General features: G+C 49.4%; 1 protein-coding gene and 1 long non-coding RNA gene across 8 annotated transcripts in view; one reads left to right on the top strand and one right to left on the bottom strand.

Annotated features, from left to right (window-relative positions):
- Window positions 1-19,030, top strand: part of LOC120370941 — a 108,866-nt gene that overhangs the window by 75,960 nt on the left and 13,876 nt on the right. The window lies entirely within an intron of this gene.
- On the bottom strand, window positions 1,832-14,828 carry GFRA3 (GDNF family receptor alpha 3). The gene is made up of 8 exons (XM_039486303.1): window positions 14,643-14,828; window positions 10,429-10,701; window positions 9,465-9,557; window positions 7,353-7,698; window positions 7,168-7,277; window positions 4,436-4,570; window positions 3,151-3,281; window positions 1,832-2,821 (listed from the first exon to the last, which is right to left on the bottom strand). The coding sequence occupies exons 1-8, from the start codon at window positions 14,683-14,685 to the stop codon at window positions 2,684-2,686; spliced, it is 1,269 nt and encodes a 422-aa protein (XP_039342237.1). The 5' UTR covers window positions 14,686-14,828; the 3' UTR covers window positions 1,832-2,683.

The following is a 19,030-nucleotide window of genomic DNA, read 5'->3' as shown; positions in this document are numbered from 1 at the left end:
TTAACTTTGAAGCACCTGCCCCAGTATGAGCCAAGCATTGGCCCTGGATGTTCAGGACAGGAGTTTGCAGTCTCAATCAGTGAGCCAGCCATTGGAGATGGAAAGCTAGAGTCCCAGTGGCACACTGGGTATAACAAATAAAATGACAACTCTGTTTATAGTGTTGGCTCTAAGCTGCCCAGATCAAACAAAACACCTGCCTTTGTGAGAGCACTGTGCATCGGGTCTAGCAGGGAAGTGGAATTGGGAAAGCATATAGGTCTAGATCCAAAAAGGGATTTAGGTACCTAACTCCCATTGATTTAGGTACCTAAATACCTGAGAGGATCCAGGCCATAATGCTGAGGAGAGAGGGGGATGGCTACTATGTGGAGCACATCATGTAGGGGCTGGAAAAGAGGATACAGAGTACTCAGGGAACATTGCATAGGGGCTTGCTGGCCCAACATTCCCCTGAACTCCTTGCATCTGTTTTATGCATGCTGTGGGACACTGGGACAGCAACCTCTTCTCCTCCCACCACCAGTCTTTGGAGATGGCAAGTCCTGCTATACTGTAAAAAGGAAGTTTCCAGGGAACTGCCAGCCCCTGCATGTCAGTGTCCGACCAGTGCATGGCCAAATGGAGCCCAGGGAATCCTATAACATGGCCATCCTCAGCTTGATTATGGAGGTGTAGGAAGCACATGGGGGTCCATGCTCCCTCTTGATCCAAGCAGCCAGGTGCCAGTGCATAGTGGGACATCTTGTCATCTGTAGATCAGCCCTCTCTGTTAATGATGGCAGTGGCTGTGACCTTCTCCAATATATGGAAATTAGGTGCAGCCCCTCTGCTGGGCAGTGTGGTGTCCCTGCTTCTTGCAGCAGAAGGAAGAAAGTAATGCCTCAGTGAGTGGGCACAGAGAAGACTGGGATTCAAAGTGGAAATATTACCACTACTGAAGGACAGTTCAGAGGTGCAGTGGAGAAACATAATTTGTGCATCCAGAGATGAGGGATGCTATGGTTCGCAGGCATCTGGCAAGTGACACAACGCAAGAGTCCCTTCCTGAGGGACAGGAAGGAATGGAACACAGGGATCAGTAGAGAGGTCTGACAGCTGCACATCCATTCCAGGAGCATAACATTTGCCCAGCTTCATTGTTTCTTCCAAACCCGCACACCACCTGTGTACAGAGGAGCTGCTCCGAGTCTGCCAGCTCTCCTGAAAACATAAGCTTCCCTGATAAGGCAGTTCTTTCATACAATTGATTGTGGACTATTAACCTGCACTCAGAAATCAATATTCACTTGAACACCACATTTTTACAGGCCACTGCAGCACAACAGAATAACAGTTACACAACACACGTGTTTACACCCAGAATAAATAGGTCATAAAATGGAACCTGACAGAGAGGAGGGAGACTGTGGAGGGGGCAGAGGGGTATGTGAAGGGACACTAGATCACTGAAGCTGCCTGAGGTCTCTGCACTGCAAATCAGCACAGTACGTCTCTAGGGAGCTGTGATGGGGACAGCTGAACAAGCCTTGTCCTAGAAAAACATGGTCTTGCCAGGCAGTGTCATGGAATGCTGGACAAGGTTTAACAGGGCCGCCCAGAGGGGGGGGGGCAAGTGGGGCAATTTGCCCCAGGCCTCACAGGGGCCCCCACGAGAGTTTTGCGGGGCCCCTGGAGTGGGGTCCTTCACTTGCTCCGGGGGCCCCAGAAAACTCTTGCAGAGCCTGGGCCCCCGGAGCTTCTTCCGCTCCGGGTCTTTGGTGGCAATTCGGCGGCGGGGGATCCTTCCGCCCTGGGACCTGCCGCCGAAATGCCCCAAAGACCCGCGGCGGGGGGTCCTTCCGCCCTGGGACCTGCCGCCAAAGTGCCCCGAAGACCCGCGGCGGGGGGGCCCTTCCGCCCCAGGACCCGCCGCCGAAGACCCCAGGCCCCCTGAATCCTCTGGGCGGCCCTGAGGTTTAATGGGACTGAGTGAAGAAATCGAGCTGAAATCCAAGGCTATATCTCCTGCTAGCACTAAGAGTGGACGATATGGATGGCTGAAAGGGACAAGAAACAAGAGCAGAGGCCAGTGCCCAACTTCCTTGCTTTGGCTCTGGGGCAGTTTTCTTTTACAGGCTTAAAATAATGGATTTGAAAAATGATCAAAAGGATCCTGAACAGAACCCAGAGCTGGTATTTACAGAGTTTATGGGTCAGTTTGCCCTGCTCTGCTCTCAGGATACCATAGAGGTAGGTCTCTGCCCCCTGGGGCACCAGTCTGGTGCTTTCTGCTCTAGAGGAAAAGCACCAATTGGCCAGGTGGAGGAGTGCTGCAGGTACCTGCGGGAGCCTCTCCTTCTCCTTCATTCAAAAGGCAAACGCTGTTTGGACAGAATTTTGACTAGCTTTGTTTTTACAAACAAACAAAATAGTGCCCTAAAGTCTCCTATCTGGCTACTCTTCCTCTTGCAGTGCTAGGAGTTGGGGGAGGAGATTGTGTTGGACAACCAGCCCCTGCAGTTCTAGCTGCAGAAGGAGCTGAGTGAAATGACTCACTCCTAGGAGAAGGATGCAGGCCTTCCTGTTCTGGGGTGAGATTGTTCAGTTTCTCTTCAGTTCCCAAAGGGTGAGTTAGTAGGTCAATGTCTGGGTGCAGAGTGAGGAGAATTATGTGGAAGGGACAAATGCCTGTTGTGTCAAGTTAAGGTGGGCTGAGCAGAAGCAGTAGCAGCAGCAGGGCCATTGGGGGCCAGGAAACCCCAGCTCCAGAATACACAGAGGAGGCCATGGGCATGCTGTTGTATTCAGAGATGTCTGGCCATGTCTTTGTCTTGGTGACCTGGGAAGGGAAAGGGAGAAATTAATTCAAATTGGATCGAATTCACTCTGGCCCCTGGCTGCAGGATCTCCCATTCTGAGATTAGCACTGAGGATTTGGGAACCTACCATGCCAAGTAACATGGCTCTCGCCCCTACACACTGGCCCCTCTGCTAACCTATGGGACAGAGCAACTAGAATAGTAATGGAAAGAGGGTACTTTTCTGTGGTTCTGATACATACACAGCTCCCTCCTTCAGGTGCCCAGAGCTTCTTGTTTCTCTGATGCTAGTTACTTTCTCTATGCCACTTTACTGCCTGCTTTGTGAAGGTAGAAAAGGAATTCATACCTGGCACATTTCTGAAGCAAGAGAAGTGTTGGTGCTGTCCCCCTGGAAACTCAGGGAAGGCATGTAAAACAATCCTTCCTGCCCCTCCAGAGTTGCCTGGCTCAGATGCATCTGAGACTGAATTGTATTTTCTGCAGGTAGAAGTCAAACAAATGTCTAAGAAGGTGCTTTCCTCATTCGCTCACCTTGGAATATAGCCCTCCCCCAACAGGCTATGTTGGGAAGCTCACATGTTGGGGCTCGTAAGGGTGATTTTGCTTTGGGAAGTGTAAATACTGTATGCAGTGGCATATTACTGTGGGGAGTGTATGTGTGTCTGTACAAAGTACCACAGAACAGATGCAGGGACTAATCTCGCATGGTATCTGGGGTGCAGTGGATTGGTCTGAATGGGGTTTTTCCACCTCTACTTTCTGTCATCCTACAGGGGTGTGTCAGAGTTAGAGTGTGTCTGAGGTAGGCAGTGTGAGTGGGCTGGGCTGTTCTATTGGTGTGAGATTTCTCTATATAGTACTATATACATAGAAAATACATTAATATTAAACAATTATATAGTGATGCTAGTTTCTTTATTTGATGCCCTCTGGAAGCTTTTGCAGTCATAAAATATTTAAATTTTAATAAAGCCCATTGCTGGGATGCCAGAGATGGATAAAGGGAATAGGGGCTCTGGAAACAGCTACCACTCACAGTTGGGTTTTACCCAATCTCAGCCAGCAGGATTTGAAAGCTATTGCTGAGCTGCTGGCCCAGTGATATGGTCTGTGCCAAGCTGTGATGGGTCAAATTACTATTTATTTTTTGAGCATCCAGGACTGTATTAAGTGTCTCACAGAGACACCTGGAATCCCAGGCTCTGTCCAGTGAATGAGGGTGAAGAACGACAAGATGATGGCAGTGAGATCATGTGGTTATTCAGTAAGCCATGGATATAGTGTGATGCTGGTTTTCTCTCTTAACCTCTCCTACCCCCTCACTTATTATAGGTGAGGCTGCAGAAGTGAGTCTCTGGGAGGGGCTGAATGTGGCCAGATAAATGACTTTGTGAACAGATCTGGGGATAAGGTGTAATGTGGAAGAAAGTTCAGAGATGCCTGTAAGAGCAGAGAAAGGGAGTATCTAGGCTGACGCTAGTGGTGGAGTAGAGAGGGTAGGGAAACGCCAAAGGAGAGCAGGTTGGAGCTGTAGGCAGGGGCTGTGTGATGTAGGACCTGGAAAACAACAAGAGGTTTGAACTTAATTATGCTGAATCTGTGTCCCAAGTTGCTTGTTGTATAGCACTTACTGAGGCATTTGTTGCTAATGAACATGCTGCGTATCTGGTCACACTCCTCCTGCTGGTTGCCACTGTTCTCACAGGTGCACCATAGCGAAACCTCCGTGCTGGAGTTACCAACATAGTTTGGCGTCATGGCTGTACCTGTCCCCATTCCCCAAGAAATGAGATTCAGGATTTGTTTGTATGAAAGCGTTCAGGTGGGCTGGGTGCAATAACCCTCTGAGCCAGTGAGTACCAGCGACGGCCTCTAACCAGGGCATCACACCATGGCCTTCACACTCATGCTCTGTGCCTCTAGAGTCCCCTGGACATGCTGCAGGCTAGGGAGGCCCATTCTCTGAGCAGTTTCTATGTACTGTAGCTAAATGATGTTTGCATGTATTACTTTCAACGTATCACAAATTATCTTTAAACATAAATGCACCGAGGCACACCTGCCCAGGGAGCGGGAGCTGGGCGCCCTCTGCGCTGAGGCGCATGCTGTCTGGGGGGCAGGGAGCCCTCTGCGCTGAGGCGCATGCAGTCTGCAGGCAGGGAACCCTCTGCGCTGAGGCGCATGCTATCTGGGGGGCAGGGAGCCCTCTGCGCTGAGGTGCATGCTGTCTGGGGGGCAGGGAACCCTCTGCGCTGAGGCGCATGCTATCTGGGGGGCAGGGAGCCCTCTGCGCTGAGGTGCATGCAGTCTGGGGGGCAGGGAGCCCTCTGCGCTGAGGTGCATGCAGTCTGGGGGGCAGGGAGCCCTCTGCGCTGAGGTGCATGCAGTCTGGGGGCAGGGAGCCCTCTGCGCTGAGGTGCATGCTGTCTGGGGGGCAGGGAGCCCTCTGCACTGAGGCGCATGCAGTCTGGGGGCAGGGAACCCTCTGCGCTGAGGTGCATGCTGTCTGGGGGCAGGGAACCCTCTGCGCTGAGGTGCATGCAGTCTGGGGGCAGGGAGCCCTCTGCGCTGAGGTGCATGCAGTCTGGGGGCAGGGAACCCTCTGCGCTGAGGTGCATGCTGTCTGGGGGCAGGGAACCCTCTGCGCTGAGGTGCATGCAGTCTGGGGGCAGGGAGCCCTCTGCGCTGAGGTGCATGCTGTCTGGGGGCAGGGAACCCTCTGCGCTGAGGTGCATGCAGTCTGGGGGCAGGGAGCCCTCTGCACTGAGGTGCATGCTGTCTGGGGGGCAGGGAGCCCTCTGCACTGAGGCGCATGCAGTCTGGGGGCAGGGAACCCTCTGCGCTGAGGTGCATGCTGTCTGGGGGCAGGGAACCCTCTGCGCTGAGGTGCATGCTGTCTGGGGGGCAGGGAGCCCTCTGCGCTGAGGCGCATGCTGTCTGGGGGCAGGGAACCCTCTGCGCTGAGGCGCATGCTGTCTGGGGGCAGGGAACCCTCTGCGCTGAGGCGCATGCTGTCTGGGGGCAGGGAACCCTCTGCACTGAGGTGCATGCAGTCTGGGGGGCAGGGAGCCCTCTGCACTGAGGCGCATGCTATCTGGGGGGCAGGGAGCCCTCTGCGCTGAGGTGCATGCAGACTGGGGGGCAGGGAGCCCTCTGCACTGAGGCGCATGCTATCTGGGGGGCAGGGAGCCCTCTGCGCTGAGGCGCATGCTGTCTGGGGTACTTGAGGAGTCGGGTGCAGGAGGGGCCAGGGAGCCTGCTACACCCCACCAAGTGGTCCTAACAATGAAGCACACTGATTACTGCCTATGGGAAGAAAGCTGTAAATGAGAAGATGTGCAGCCAAGTGCAGAGACACTCCTGCCCCTCTCCAGAAACAGGAGCACTGAGATGTGGCAGTGATAGGCTCTTCTGCCATAACTTCCCGTTACCCCTGCCAACAAACTGGCGGCCTACGGCCTGTTCCCAGATAAACACTGTGCAGCTGCAGCCTGGCTATGCGATACAGTTCAGTGACCATGTTAACACAATAAAGACTTTACAAACAAGGATAGTCTGGAAATGCAGTTAAAGTGCCCACTCATCCCTATACAGCTATAGGGTGTATACAGCTTCATTGTTAGCAGATTCATGTCTATTACAGCTGTTACAGGGAGTGAACCTTGGGATGCCGTGCCAGTTTGGCCACAACCAGGTGTGACCGGGGATATCTTAAATCCCACGAATTTGGCAGTGCCCCTGTGGCCTCCATGAAGGCTTTTGCTGGATATGTCACCAACAATGTCCCATCAGGGCTCAGGCAGCCAAACCATGAGGGAATACAGGGTTTAAGGTGTCTGCAACCTGGGACCCTGAGAATGGATGTTCATGTGGATAGTAAAAGGATAAAATGGCTGTAAAATGTCCAGTGGCTGGAGTGTCAGGAGTGGCTATATCACACAGGTGGGCAGGGCTCTGCTGCTCAGGCACTGCAGGATAAGCACCTTTATAAGAAGCAACATAGATTTGGTATGTAAATGACCTGTAAGAGACATGGGGGTGATGCTGCTATCTCGTCAATGGAGGGAGAATTGGAAAATATATAGTCTCTGGCCTTGTAGGTGGCATAGGTGTTATGGATGCTAACTGAATTCCTCTTTAGGCTGTGTCTACACTGGGGCAGGGAACACACCAACATAGGCCAGGCTCAAGTGTCTTCAATACCATGACCTTAAGCTCAGATAAGATCAGGGCATGGACCTTGCCAGTCCTCAGCTCCATACACCTTCAGGCACACCCTCCTGTCGCTTCCCCCATCCCCACCTATGCCTGAGAGCATGCTCCTCATCAAGCCTTCTTATGTCCCCCTTTGGTCACCACTTACCAATCATCCCCATGTAAGCCTTCAGGCACGCAGCATGGTTGTGCTGAGAACAGCCATCTGGGGACATGCCTGCAGGCTGACAGTTCTGTTGGAAATCAGCCAGTCGGGATCTGTAGGAAGAAGAAGAGCATCAGAGTGAGGACTGCTCTTTTCACTGGGGTAATGCCTCTTGCTGACAGACCTACTTGCAGATATGGTCTTTGATACAGGAGTCCAAAAGAAGGAGGCAGTTGGGTTTGATGCTGTCCTGGAAGGAGCACTCAGGGACAATGGTTTTCCGGCGTCGCTCCCCACAGAGCTCATCTTGACATGGACAGAACAGGAGCCTCTTGGTGAAATCCTCAGGGACCTTCTCAAAGAACTGTCGTAGCCTTTTGTGGCACTTACGTTGGTCACAGGTGTCTCCAGACTCTGCCCCCTTGGTGCAGCTGGAGGCATAATATGTGCGCAGATGGACACATTTCTTATTCAGACTGCAGAAGTGAGTTGCTTTCAGGCAGGGATTTGTGCTGTCCCCTGCTAGATGTGAACCTGAAAAGCCAACAGAAACCCAGGGACAGTAAATCCCAGAGGAAATTTCAGGTGTGAGCAGGAGGAGCTGCAGGCTCCTGCAGCCCCTGGGAGTGGGCAGGCTACCATCCTCTGTTACACTGCAATTTAGTGATCACTCAGCAGGGATTCACAGGAAAACAGGAAGGGCACCAGGCAAGCTGACTCTGCTCTGTGCTAGTGTGATTCAGGCCTAGTCCCAGCGGGTAAGGACACCTGAACTAGCCTTGCTCTTTGGAATGTGGTTTGCAGGCAGGGGGGAAGGGAGGCGAGGAGTGTTTGTGCTTCACAGGCTCACACCTATGTCTGTTATGGCTCACTCGCTGCCTTATGGAGCAGGAGGAGTTACTCTCCTTCTTCTATGACTGCTGGGGAACAGTGTCTGAAAACAGAATTTAAACCTGGTTCTGGGCCGAGGTAAACAGTTTTCAAACATTTGTCCTGCTAGTGAAGAGGACAGTGATAAGGAAAAAAGATTATGTCTAAGGTTATGTAAAGTGGTGGTGGTGAACATCAGCTGAACATAAAGGTCTATGAAAAGAGTTCAGGGCTTTGTTGGCAACAATGACAAAAAAGTTATTGATGTATCTTTCATGAGATTGATTCAATTCCATTATTTGAACAAATAAAAATAATTGCTCAGTGAAATAAAGCCATATCCTGACACACACTCCTTTGGAGGACAGCAGTGAAAGATATGTATGATGTAAAGAGCAGTAAACTGAATGGCACATATGTTGGTTTCTGCCACTGACATTCTAGCAGTTGACTGGAAAAAATTGTGAAGCACCATAAGTAACATACATTGTAAAATTATCTCTCTGGTCATAAATATTCCTAATTGTTCTTAGTTAAACTTACAAACTAGAAGGCAACTCAGGGAACACTTTACATAAGAACAGCCATACTGGGTCAGAATAAAGGTCCATCTAGCCCAGTATCCTGTCTGCCAACAGTGGCCAATGCCAGGTGCTTCAGAGGGAATGAACAGAACAGGTAATCATCAAGTGATTCATCCCATCACCCATTCCCAGCTTCTTGCTAACAGAGGCTAGGGACACCATTCCTGCCCCTCCTGGCTAATAGCCATTGATGGATCTATCCTCCATGATATGGGCAGGCCATAGGAGGTACTAAATCAGAGGTAGGTGCATTTTTAGTAGTGTATCTTTTCTTGTTAGTTGGGATGTCTTACAGAGAAGTTGAGGTGCAGAAAATATCAAAGCATAGGGAAGATTTTTTCTGTCTGGTAATGCTTTTTGGAATAAGTGGATATTGTCCAACAGAGAGGGAATATCACCTGTGTGTTAACTAAACTTTTGATTTTTCTAAACAAGCTAAAGGAAAATAAAAATAATGGAGAAAATGCCAATATTTATTGTATCTTAATAGTTTAAAAATATCTGGATTATTTACAAAATGGAAATTGTTAGACTTGTTTCCTTGTTGGGCTTTCCTTGATGCATTCCACTCTTCTGACTCTGTCCCTTTAATCTCTTCTAACCAGTTACCTTTTGGACAGTTTCGCTTACACGCAGTGCGATCTACGGATCCACCCCACTCTCTGACATGCTAACACCAAAAGCTCCACCTGTCCATCTCAGGTCCTCTGGAGCCAATATTCCACTGCCCAGTTTTAATGGGGGTATTGCCTCAAAATATTTTTCCTCTTAATAATCTTCAGCCCAGTAGGTGTCCCCTGAGAAAGGAAGAAAAAGGGGGAAATGTGTACCTGTCATGATCCCTACCTGAAACCAAAGCTGCCAGCTTGTTGTAGTCAATCTTCCAGGGTTCTTCATTTGCTGGATCCTCATAAGGAGAAGTCTCCAAATTGAAATAACCTAGGCAAAGTGAGACACACATTCAGGGATGGGGCGGGGGAACACACTGGAACCAGTTTCTCCTTTTAGAGAGACTTTCATGCACATGCAAAACATATCTGGTTGTACCCACAGGACTGGAGTTCATCCAGAAACACACTGCTTTACTCAAGAACCAGGCAGAGCCAGCAAGAGCAAACCATGGCCCCAGACCTATCAGAGATACTGGTGTGTTACTAAGCAGCTTTGACATAGGAGTCATTCATTGGCTTCTCTATGTCCAGGATTAGATCTAGTTTTCATTTGTTCCTTTTCAGTCTCAGCATTCATGATGATATGTGCACTGTCTCTTTAAAATGATAGCAGGGGCGGGGGAAAGTTTTAGGCAGAAGCTTTTTACAGTAAAGCAGTGACACAGCAGCTTTCAGGATAACATTGTTTTTCTCAATTTAATTAATCCCTTGCTCACTGCTGGACAAAAGCAACTTTCTGTTTCTTTAGGTTGCAGTGTAACCTCCCTTCTCACCCCTCCCCTCTCTCTGACCCTCTGTAGTCCTCTTGGTTAGCCTGAGGGTCCAGCCCCAGAAGTGTTTCATGAACATAAACTCACCACCTCATGTCATAAGTTTTAAACCAAATATGAAATCTGTGTCCAAACTTTGTTTATTATATTAATTTCTTAAACATTTATTGTAAAGCACCAGTAACTCCTCTTCCCCAGGAGGTGGGAGCCCGTGTGATGTGATTCTCCAGCAACCACCTCCAGGATTGGAGAGTGAGCTGTGGCAGAATTCTCCATTGAACCCCTCTCCTGCCCTTGTTGGGGTGTGTATTAATAGTACATAGGTTTGTGTAATTACTAGATAACGTATAAACAATGATTCCATCTCACCGTGTGTGAAGCTGGAGTGAACAGTCCAGTAGATGCGCAGGCAGTGCTTCTGTCTCCTCATGCGGCGGTGACACTTGCAATGCAGTAAAGGGCTGCTTCTGAGGTCTAGCTTTGCATCCCAGCACCTTGCTCTGGCATCAGGACTCAGAGGGAGGAAATGTGTCTTATCAAAGGAGCAGTTTTCCAGGGCCTGGTAGGTGGCATTGCAGGCAGGGTCCATCAGGCAAATCTTCTCAGCTGCTATGCAGTCCCTTGGCAGAGCAAGGAGGCCTCCTGTTCAGAGAGCCACACAACAATTGTTTCTGTACCAGGGATAGCAAGAGATTATATACAAAGCCATTTGCCAGCTTCTTAAAAAAAACCTCCTATGGGTGGCTTGCAATATTCCAAACCTGATCAGGATCAGGGCTGTTCCGTACTTACATGGGACAGGAGATCCCCAAGGAAAACTCAGGTGCTGCAGGGAGTAGTGTGAGTTCTCCTCTCTGAGTCAGCAGTGACCCCAGTGCCCCAGCATGGTGCTTAGGGTGCTGTGCTTCTGGGAGTGGTGTGTAAGGGGTGCTCATCCCCTCTGAGACAGTGCTGTCCCTACTGACACAGCCTGGAACTAGGTATTAAGAACTGCATTTAAAAAGCCATTTGCAGTACAGAACAACAACTATATAGAACCTACGACACTTATGAACAATGCTACATATTCTTACGGTAATAAATGGTACCCTTAATATGAACTAGAAATATATCAATATATATACATTTTTTGTATAGGACACTTGTAATATATCTGTCTTCCTATAATGGATGTTAATTTAAATTATTGGATTAACAATGTAGGAGTCTTTGAAATTTGGCAACTTTAGGGCTCTTCCACTTAGAGGGGTATTATTTGAAGTCCCTTCCATCTGTTGGTGTTTTTCTTCTGGAGATTTTTGTGCAGGTTGATTAACTGGCAATGCCTCCTTCTCAGGGTCACTAGTGGGAATTCATTACACTGTCATTGTCAGTTTCTACTGTAGCTCCTATGTGTGAATCTATGTGGGCCATCTCTTGAGGACAGTTGTTCCTTGGTTGTTCTTAGGATACAATGGTTGTGGTGGTAGAGTTGTCCTTGTACTTCCACCATGTATAGCCTTGGTGCAGCTCTTTGGATACCTGTCCTGGCCCTCCATCTTATTTTTGTCATTAGGATGCTGGTTGTACTGTCTCGAGTTCAGGAAGATCTTTGGCACCTCTCATACTATTTGCTGTCACCACTGTTTAATTTGTTCTGTCACCTTTTCCACTGTTGCTGGCTTCAAAAGTTTATTTGCTGTAGGCAGTAGAGTCTGGTTGCATGACATGTGATGCCATGCTGGACTGCTGCCCAGGCCTTCTAATTTTTCTAGTCATGCTGCCCATGAGTCTCCATCATTCTGCTATGCCTTTTTAGTAGTTTCTTGGCAATTGCAACAGCTGATCCTGCTTTGCCATTAGCCTAGCAGTGATGTAGAGGAAATGTGGTGATGTGCAGTGACTGTCTCTCACTATATCTGTTTGCCACCATGCTTAGCATAATGGGGCTTTGATTTTGGTTGGGATCTCTAGATAGTACCATAATACAAATGACAAATCTGTTCAAAATCTGATGCTGCTGCAAACAATGCAAATTCCCAACAGCCAAACTGTGTTCCAATATCTGTAATAACTTCTGGAAGGTGCAAGAAACCCCACAGTAGGCAGATGTGGGGATAATCTGACTTCTATCTTCTAACAGCTAGACATTGGTATAAACCCTGCAACATGGGATTTTATATTCTTTCTACTTTTTTTTTATATTTTATTAAACTCTGGGTGTTCTTGTTATTCATATCAATGTCCAGTGAAGTGATGTGGGTGACCTTCACTTTTGAGATTCCTTGATTTTTATATATAATTGATGCACAAACAATAATGAATCAAATATTAGGACAAAAGGACAGGTGTTTTATTCTCTCCCTCATTCCACCTCCTGCTATGTGTTTATGAAATTACAGACTGTTGTGATTATGGTGCCACAAATGCGGCATTCAGTCTTCTCCCCAAGATTATGCTGAAGAAAACAATGGTTTGGGAGCAGGAAACCCTTTATTTAGTAAACACAAACACAGTTGAGAATTAGCCACAGCGGGACAGAAATCCATGAACAACACATGGCAATCAAATGGATTGCATTGTAAGTACCATCAAAAAGTCTTCCCCGTATGACAGTTCATCTTTCATTCAGTGTTGTTGTAGCTGTGTCGGTCCCAAGATATTAGAGAGACAAGGTAGATAATACCTTTTATAGGACCAACTTCTGTTGGTCAGAGAGACAAGCTTTCGAGTTTACAGAGCTCTCATCAGCAGAAATTCGTCCAGTAAAAGATATTACTTCACTCACCCAGAACACGTGCTAGCTATTGGTTTGGCTACCAGCAAAATAGATTGTGTGAGAACGTATGGCACCAATGGTGATGTTGCAGGTCCCAGTGACTCCTGAAAAGAGGCTGCAGCCACCTCCACCTTCTGTTGTCTCCTTTCAGATCTGCCTCTTCCTCTTATCTTGGCAGTAGTAGTGGGAGATAGGAAGTGTCTCTTTCTCCCAGCCCTGGCTCCTCGGGGGCCAGCTTCAGACCCATGAGGAGTCTTTTTTCTTTGAGTAACTCCCATATTTGTGGTTTATATTTTGGTTCCAGGAACACAAACTTCTGTAAAATTGGTTCTTATGGTAATTATTGGACCCAAGGAAATCCAATGAGTTTGTCTTGGCTGCAAAGAATGAGCCTGGGCAGCCATTTTGGGGCTGTTTGCAGCTTTTGGGCACCTGCTGCTTTGGGGGAATTCATCATTTACTTTCCCTCCAATTGAGTCTTCCCCATGAGCTTTAAATGGTTACAAAACATCATTAAACTGGGGGCAAAACCTGGAACCTGCTTTGATCACTGCAATGTTGACCCTCTGCTGTAGAAGACGACAAAACATGTAGATCGGTGCCTCCGACCAGGAAAGGAACATTAGCAACATCTGGGTGCTAACTCAAGCACTCCCACATGCAGGTCAACTCCAAGAGCAAATGGCGATTGCTTGCTGAGCTTTACGGCCCTAGCACCCCTTTGGGTGGCCTGTGAAGGAACCTGGTGCCTTCTTGAGAGATGCTAGCTACTCCCTGGGCCCTCAGGTAAATAAAAAAACCACCAGCCTCCGCATCTGCCTGAATAAACCCCCTGCTAATGCAAAGTTCACTTTCGGTGAACAAACTTCAAACTCAAATAAATGCCTTGGCTGCAGCGTCCTTATGAGTGCGATAACTTGGCTACAAAAAAGGAATGTCTGGGCTGCTCTGCTGTAAATCGGCCACGAAACACCTGCTCAGAGCGCCGGAACATACAGTCCAGCCCTTTCTGCTCCTTTTGGCACCGAAAACTTTGTCCTGGCCCTAACTGCAAGTGACCAGCATGGAGCAGCAAATCCCGCCCGAAACTCTTCGCCGTGGCTTCCGCAAACAGATACAGAGCCGGCTCCACTCGGGTTTTGGTCCGAATTAAGGGCTGTGATTTGTTTAACCGAAACCACCGCTCGTGTGAACACAGTTACCGGGAGTTAACGTGCACATGGGCAGGTAACCTTAGAGCAGTTCTGCGCCACGGCGCCGGGACTGGTTCAAAGCAGGATCGTTAACCCGGTATAAAAACTGTCCCCGACAAGTCGCGAGCCCCGCGGGAGCGTTTCTCATGCTGGCTTCGGGCAGAGCTGGGACCCCCCCGCCCTTCGCTTATCTGTACAAAGCAAAGAGCCGGCAGTCCCCAAGCGCGCTCCGCTCCCGCGCAGCCGTCCGCACTCACCTGCGCTCGCTGCGCCGCCCGAGGCTGCGCCGAGCCCCTGGGCTGCAGCACACGCCGCGGGGCGGCCAGGCGGAGCCGGGCCCGGCCCAGCACAGCCAGGGGCCGGGCGGGAGGGTCCTCCCTCCCACACCCCGGGCACCAGGCGCCCGCCCGGGGGGTCCAGGGCGGTCCCGGAGCCCCGGGCGGGCGCAGAGAAGCGAGGCGGAGGAGAGGCAAATCGCGGCCGGAGCCGCTCGGCCCCGCCACGCTCCGAGCCCCGCGAGCGATGCCCCGCGGCTGGCTCCGCGCCGGAGTCGGTAAGTTCTGGGACCGGCCGCCCCCGGGCGCAGACCCCGCACCCGCGGAGCCCCAGCCCGGCGAGTCCCCGGCAGTTACCGGCTCGGCAGAGGAGCAGCCCCAGCAGCAGAGGGAGCCCCATGCTGGAGCCGGGCAGGCGCGGAAGGTCCGTCCGGGCGCTCACATGCTCCCCTCGGCCGGGGCTCGGCTCGGCTCGGCTCGGCTCCGCTGGGCAGGCGCCTCCTGGCTCTGCGCTGTCCGAGTGCTGAGCGGGACTGGGCCGCCCCCTGCTGCGCTCCCCCAGCTGACGGCAGCCTCCTCCCCCCAGCGCGGCGGGCTCTGCCCCCTCCCCAGCCGCCAGCCTCTGCAGCTGGGCCCGGGTGTCTCGCAGCTGCTCTGGGTGACCGCACGTGTGCAGCCTTGTCCGTGGCGCTGTGTCTGCGCCTGTGATTTTCTAACCGTGTCTGTGTCGCTGCATGTGTCACAGCTGGATGGGCGAGCGAGGGGGTCTGCCCTCGGCAAAGTAACGGGCCACAGAAACCTGTGCCCAGAGCAACAGGCAGGAGGAACTCGGTGTCCTGCCTCTCACTCCCTACCACAGCTTCCCGTGCAGCCGGGCAGTGATGGGTCCCACACCTCTCCCCCAACTGTGATTACAGAGAGAGTAAAAAGTCACTGGGGTGAAACAGCCTTTTGAGGCCTGGGGGCGGGCGGGCGTGTTGGGGGGGGGGAGTTGTGGGAAGACAAGGACTGGGAATGGGGCTGGTAGTCAAGATAGTGAAGAGCCCAAGGTACCCCTTGATTCTCACTCTGCTTCCAGCCTATTTGTGGAAATTATTTGTAATAAAGGTAGATTAGGGTCATTTACGAGTGGAGTGCAGCTCTCCCCTCATTTTCTTTCTGACAGGAAATTGCCTGGGTCCAAAGTGCACTAACAGGTAGGAGTGCAACCCATCTGAAAGGAAAGCTGCAGTGACTAGTCACAGCACACACCATAGCTATAGATGTGTTTAAGAAATAATATGTTTTTAAAGGATTTGTGTGAAGTTTTTAGACATCCTGATCCATGTCTCACTGTCCCCCGAACTGTGCATTGAGCTGCCATTTCACTGATTCTTCCCAACACAACGGCAGTTTAATTCTGATGTGCAGAAAAAGCAGACAGATACTTCGTCTACACTTTGGAAATTTCTGGTTGCTGACAATGACTGTAGCTAAACAGAACTGAACAGGTTTAACTGCAGTGTAACCAAGGACACACCAAGTTCAGCATTTGTTCCAGAAAACACAAACTGTCAGTAACAAATAATATTGGTTGCACAGGCAAGGCTAGAGAATGTAGCTCCCATTCTGAAAGTACAAAGAATTTGTTGTAAAAACTGTTGTTTTAGAATAATATAGCTTGCTTCTTGATTCAGTTCAGTATGTATCATTCTTAAATACAGGTTTCAAGTCAATGGGTTAGTTAATATGTCCAGCAAAGAATTGTTTCCCAACATTTAAAAAACATTTATTGTATTTAATGTTAATATCCAACAAAAAGGTGACCTTTAACCCTGCAAGTGGAAGGACCCAAACTGGCTACTTCACATAACATCATCTTTTGTTTTCCTCTGGAATTCTGTTTTGGCTTGTAAGTACTGGGCTTCACTTCTCTGAATATTCTAAGGCAGGAAGCTCAGTTTTCAGAGTTTCTTCTTCTTCTTCTAAGTTCTGGGTTTGGTTTCTTATTAAAAAAAAGGTTTTTCTTAATGTTTGTTTAATCTAAAACAAAAGTAAAATTGTAATATCTTATCTGGCACCAACTCCTGAAAGCTTCATGCCACTGTTGTACATTCTGATGGCAGCTGCACTGACTTCTCTCCCTGCTCTGCATCAACAGATGGTTAAGGCAGAAACCCTTCAATTTGTAATTTTTATAATATTAAGACATGTACAGTTTTAGGAAGTGGCCTTGTTGCTCCGTCTAGGAGTCATAGAAGAGGTCCATACAGGGCACGATTCTTTTTGTTGTAATAATTGGGCCTACAAATTTACTTTAATTGTGAGCTCAACTGCAAATAGGGTGACCAGACAGCAAATGTGAAAAATCGGGATGGGGGTGGGGGGTGGTAATAGGAGCCTATATAAGAAAAAGACCCAAAAATCGGGACCGTCCCTATAAAATCGGGACATCTGGTCACCCTACCTGCAAAAGTTAATTAAAGTTAATAAAATGTCACAGTAACTGATAACAAGAAATGGTGATAGGAAAAGCTGCAAAAGTGAGACAGATGGACTGAATTAGTCCAGACAAAAAGGCCTCCTGATGTAACTCAAGGATTGTGTTAAGATTATGCCTGGTAAACAAGAAGATTGGAACTGGAAATTAATAAACTCAAATTGTGTCTGGTGGAAATACGCTTAATTCATGGACAAGATGTTGGGCTGTTCCATCCATCATTTCCCTTTTTAGGTCCTCAAAGAGAGAGAGAGCGAACCAGTACGTATGAGAGAGCCAGAGAGACAGCCAGTGTGTGTGACTGTGTGTTGGGGAACTGTGTGACAGAGTGTGTGTTGGGGAACGTGAGACTATGTGTGTGTGTGACAATTTGTGCTGGGGGACTGTGACTCATGAGATGCAGAGTGTATGTGGGTGTGAGAGCCAGTCTCTGTGAGAGAGACTGTGTGTGTGTGTGTGTGTGTGTGTGTGTGTGTGTGTGTGTGTGTGTGTGAAGAAGTGTGAGACAGTGAGCGCACTTGCACTTTAAGTGAGGAGACTCAACAAATAATTGTGTCACCTCAGATTCAGGGTGGTAATGCTTGCTTCTGTTATTTCATTGCTCCAAGCTCAAGACTGGGTCCTGGCTCTTGACTTTCAGGATACATATTTCCATATTGTCATCCACAAAACCCACAAGAAGTACCTCAGATTCACGGTTGGTCCAGTCATTACCAATACAGGCTTCTGCCCTTTGTACTTTCCACAACACTGAGAGTAACACTAAGTGCTTGGCAGTAGGACAGATAAGAAAACAGGGACTTCACTTGTATCTGTACTTGGATGACTGGCTGATCAGGGTAAGGCCAGGATGAGACCAAGAGAGTTCTAGACGGAATCTTCTCCCTGTTCTTTCAGCTAGGGCTCCTGGTGAACTATGAAAAATCATCTCTCACCATCACAAATTACAGAATTCATAGGCGCTCAACGTCCCTTCAGTTTCTTGTATACAACAAAATGGCAAGACTGTCCAGTATGGTCAGGAGACACATGGGATTGCTATGTGATGCTGCTTGATAGACTTAGTCTGTGGACATTACAACATGGACAAAGGACAGTGTACTCAGCCAAGCACTATATGAACAGATTGGTCATGGTACCACCCAAAGTCCTACAAGAACTTATCTGGTGGCTAGCACCATTGAATATGGGGAAGGGAGTGTCTCTCTTAACCTCCTCCTCAGCAATGGTGCTTATTATGGACCCATGAGAGACAGTTTGGGGCACCTTCTTGTTTCACCTCCAAATGCAAGGAGTATTATCTCCATACAATCTGAAGTTGCACATGGACAACCTAGAGCTGAGGTCCATCGGATTGGCCTATATAGCATTCCTACCTCTTCTATGGAACTCTGTAGTGCAGATCCTGCTGGAAAATACATCGATGAGGCACTGTATCAACAAACAAGGAGGTGCTTGCTTGTCCCACTGCGCCTGGAAACCACTGAGCTCTGGGAATAGGTCACCAACATGGAGTGACTCCATTGGACCTGATATTCTGGTGATTTCACCACCACGGAGAACACTGGAGTCCCTTCCAGTTCTAGGAGATTGGTATATCTCCAATTATTACCTATTACCTATTACCTAAAATCTTCTGCTCGGTGTGTGGGGTGAAGGGAATGATCTCAGGATCTCATTGGATGTTTTTCTCCTTCAGTGGTCTCAAGGTCTTCTCTGTGCCTTCCCATCAACCCCTCTCATCCCCAAGATATATCCAAGAGCAGATGGGACAAGGGAAGGTACTGTTCTCATGATAGCCCCATACTGGTCAAAGCAGTTTTGACTGTCAGACCTATGCCAGCTGTGCAGCCAACCTCCCATTTGCCTTCCCTCTTGCCTGGATACAGTGTCTCAGATTCAAGTACTGCATTGCAGGGCCAGCTCTACAGTTTTCGCTGCCCCAAGCAGCGCGCTGAATTGCCCCTGCGGGCGGCAGGGGCAGTCCGTGTACCCTTAGGGCGGCAGGCGCGTTTCCGCTGCGGCGGCAATTCGGCGGCAGCTTCTATGTTTAGCTGAAGCCGCTGCGGACAGCTAAACATAGAAGCTGCTGCTGAACTGCCGTTACCGCGGAAACACGCCTGCCACCCTAAGGGCACATGGACTGCCCCCGCCCTCTGCGGCGGCAATTCGGCGTGCTGCTTGGGGGCAAAACAACAGGGACTGCCGCCTCTTGCAGAATGCTGCCCCAAGCACCAGCTTGGAATGCTGGTGCCTGGAGCCGGCC

This window comes from Mauremys reevesii, linkage group 8 (genome assembly GCF_016161935.1).
Source record: "Mauremys reevesii isolate NIE-2019 linkage group 8, ASM1616193v1, whole genome shotgun sequence".
Lineage (NCBI taxonomy): Eukaryota > Metazoa > Chordata > Testudines > Geoemydidae > Mauremys > Mauremys reevesii.
Note: the sequence above shows the minus strand (reverse complement) of the source record. Positions and strands in the feature narration are given on the sequence as shown.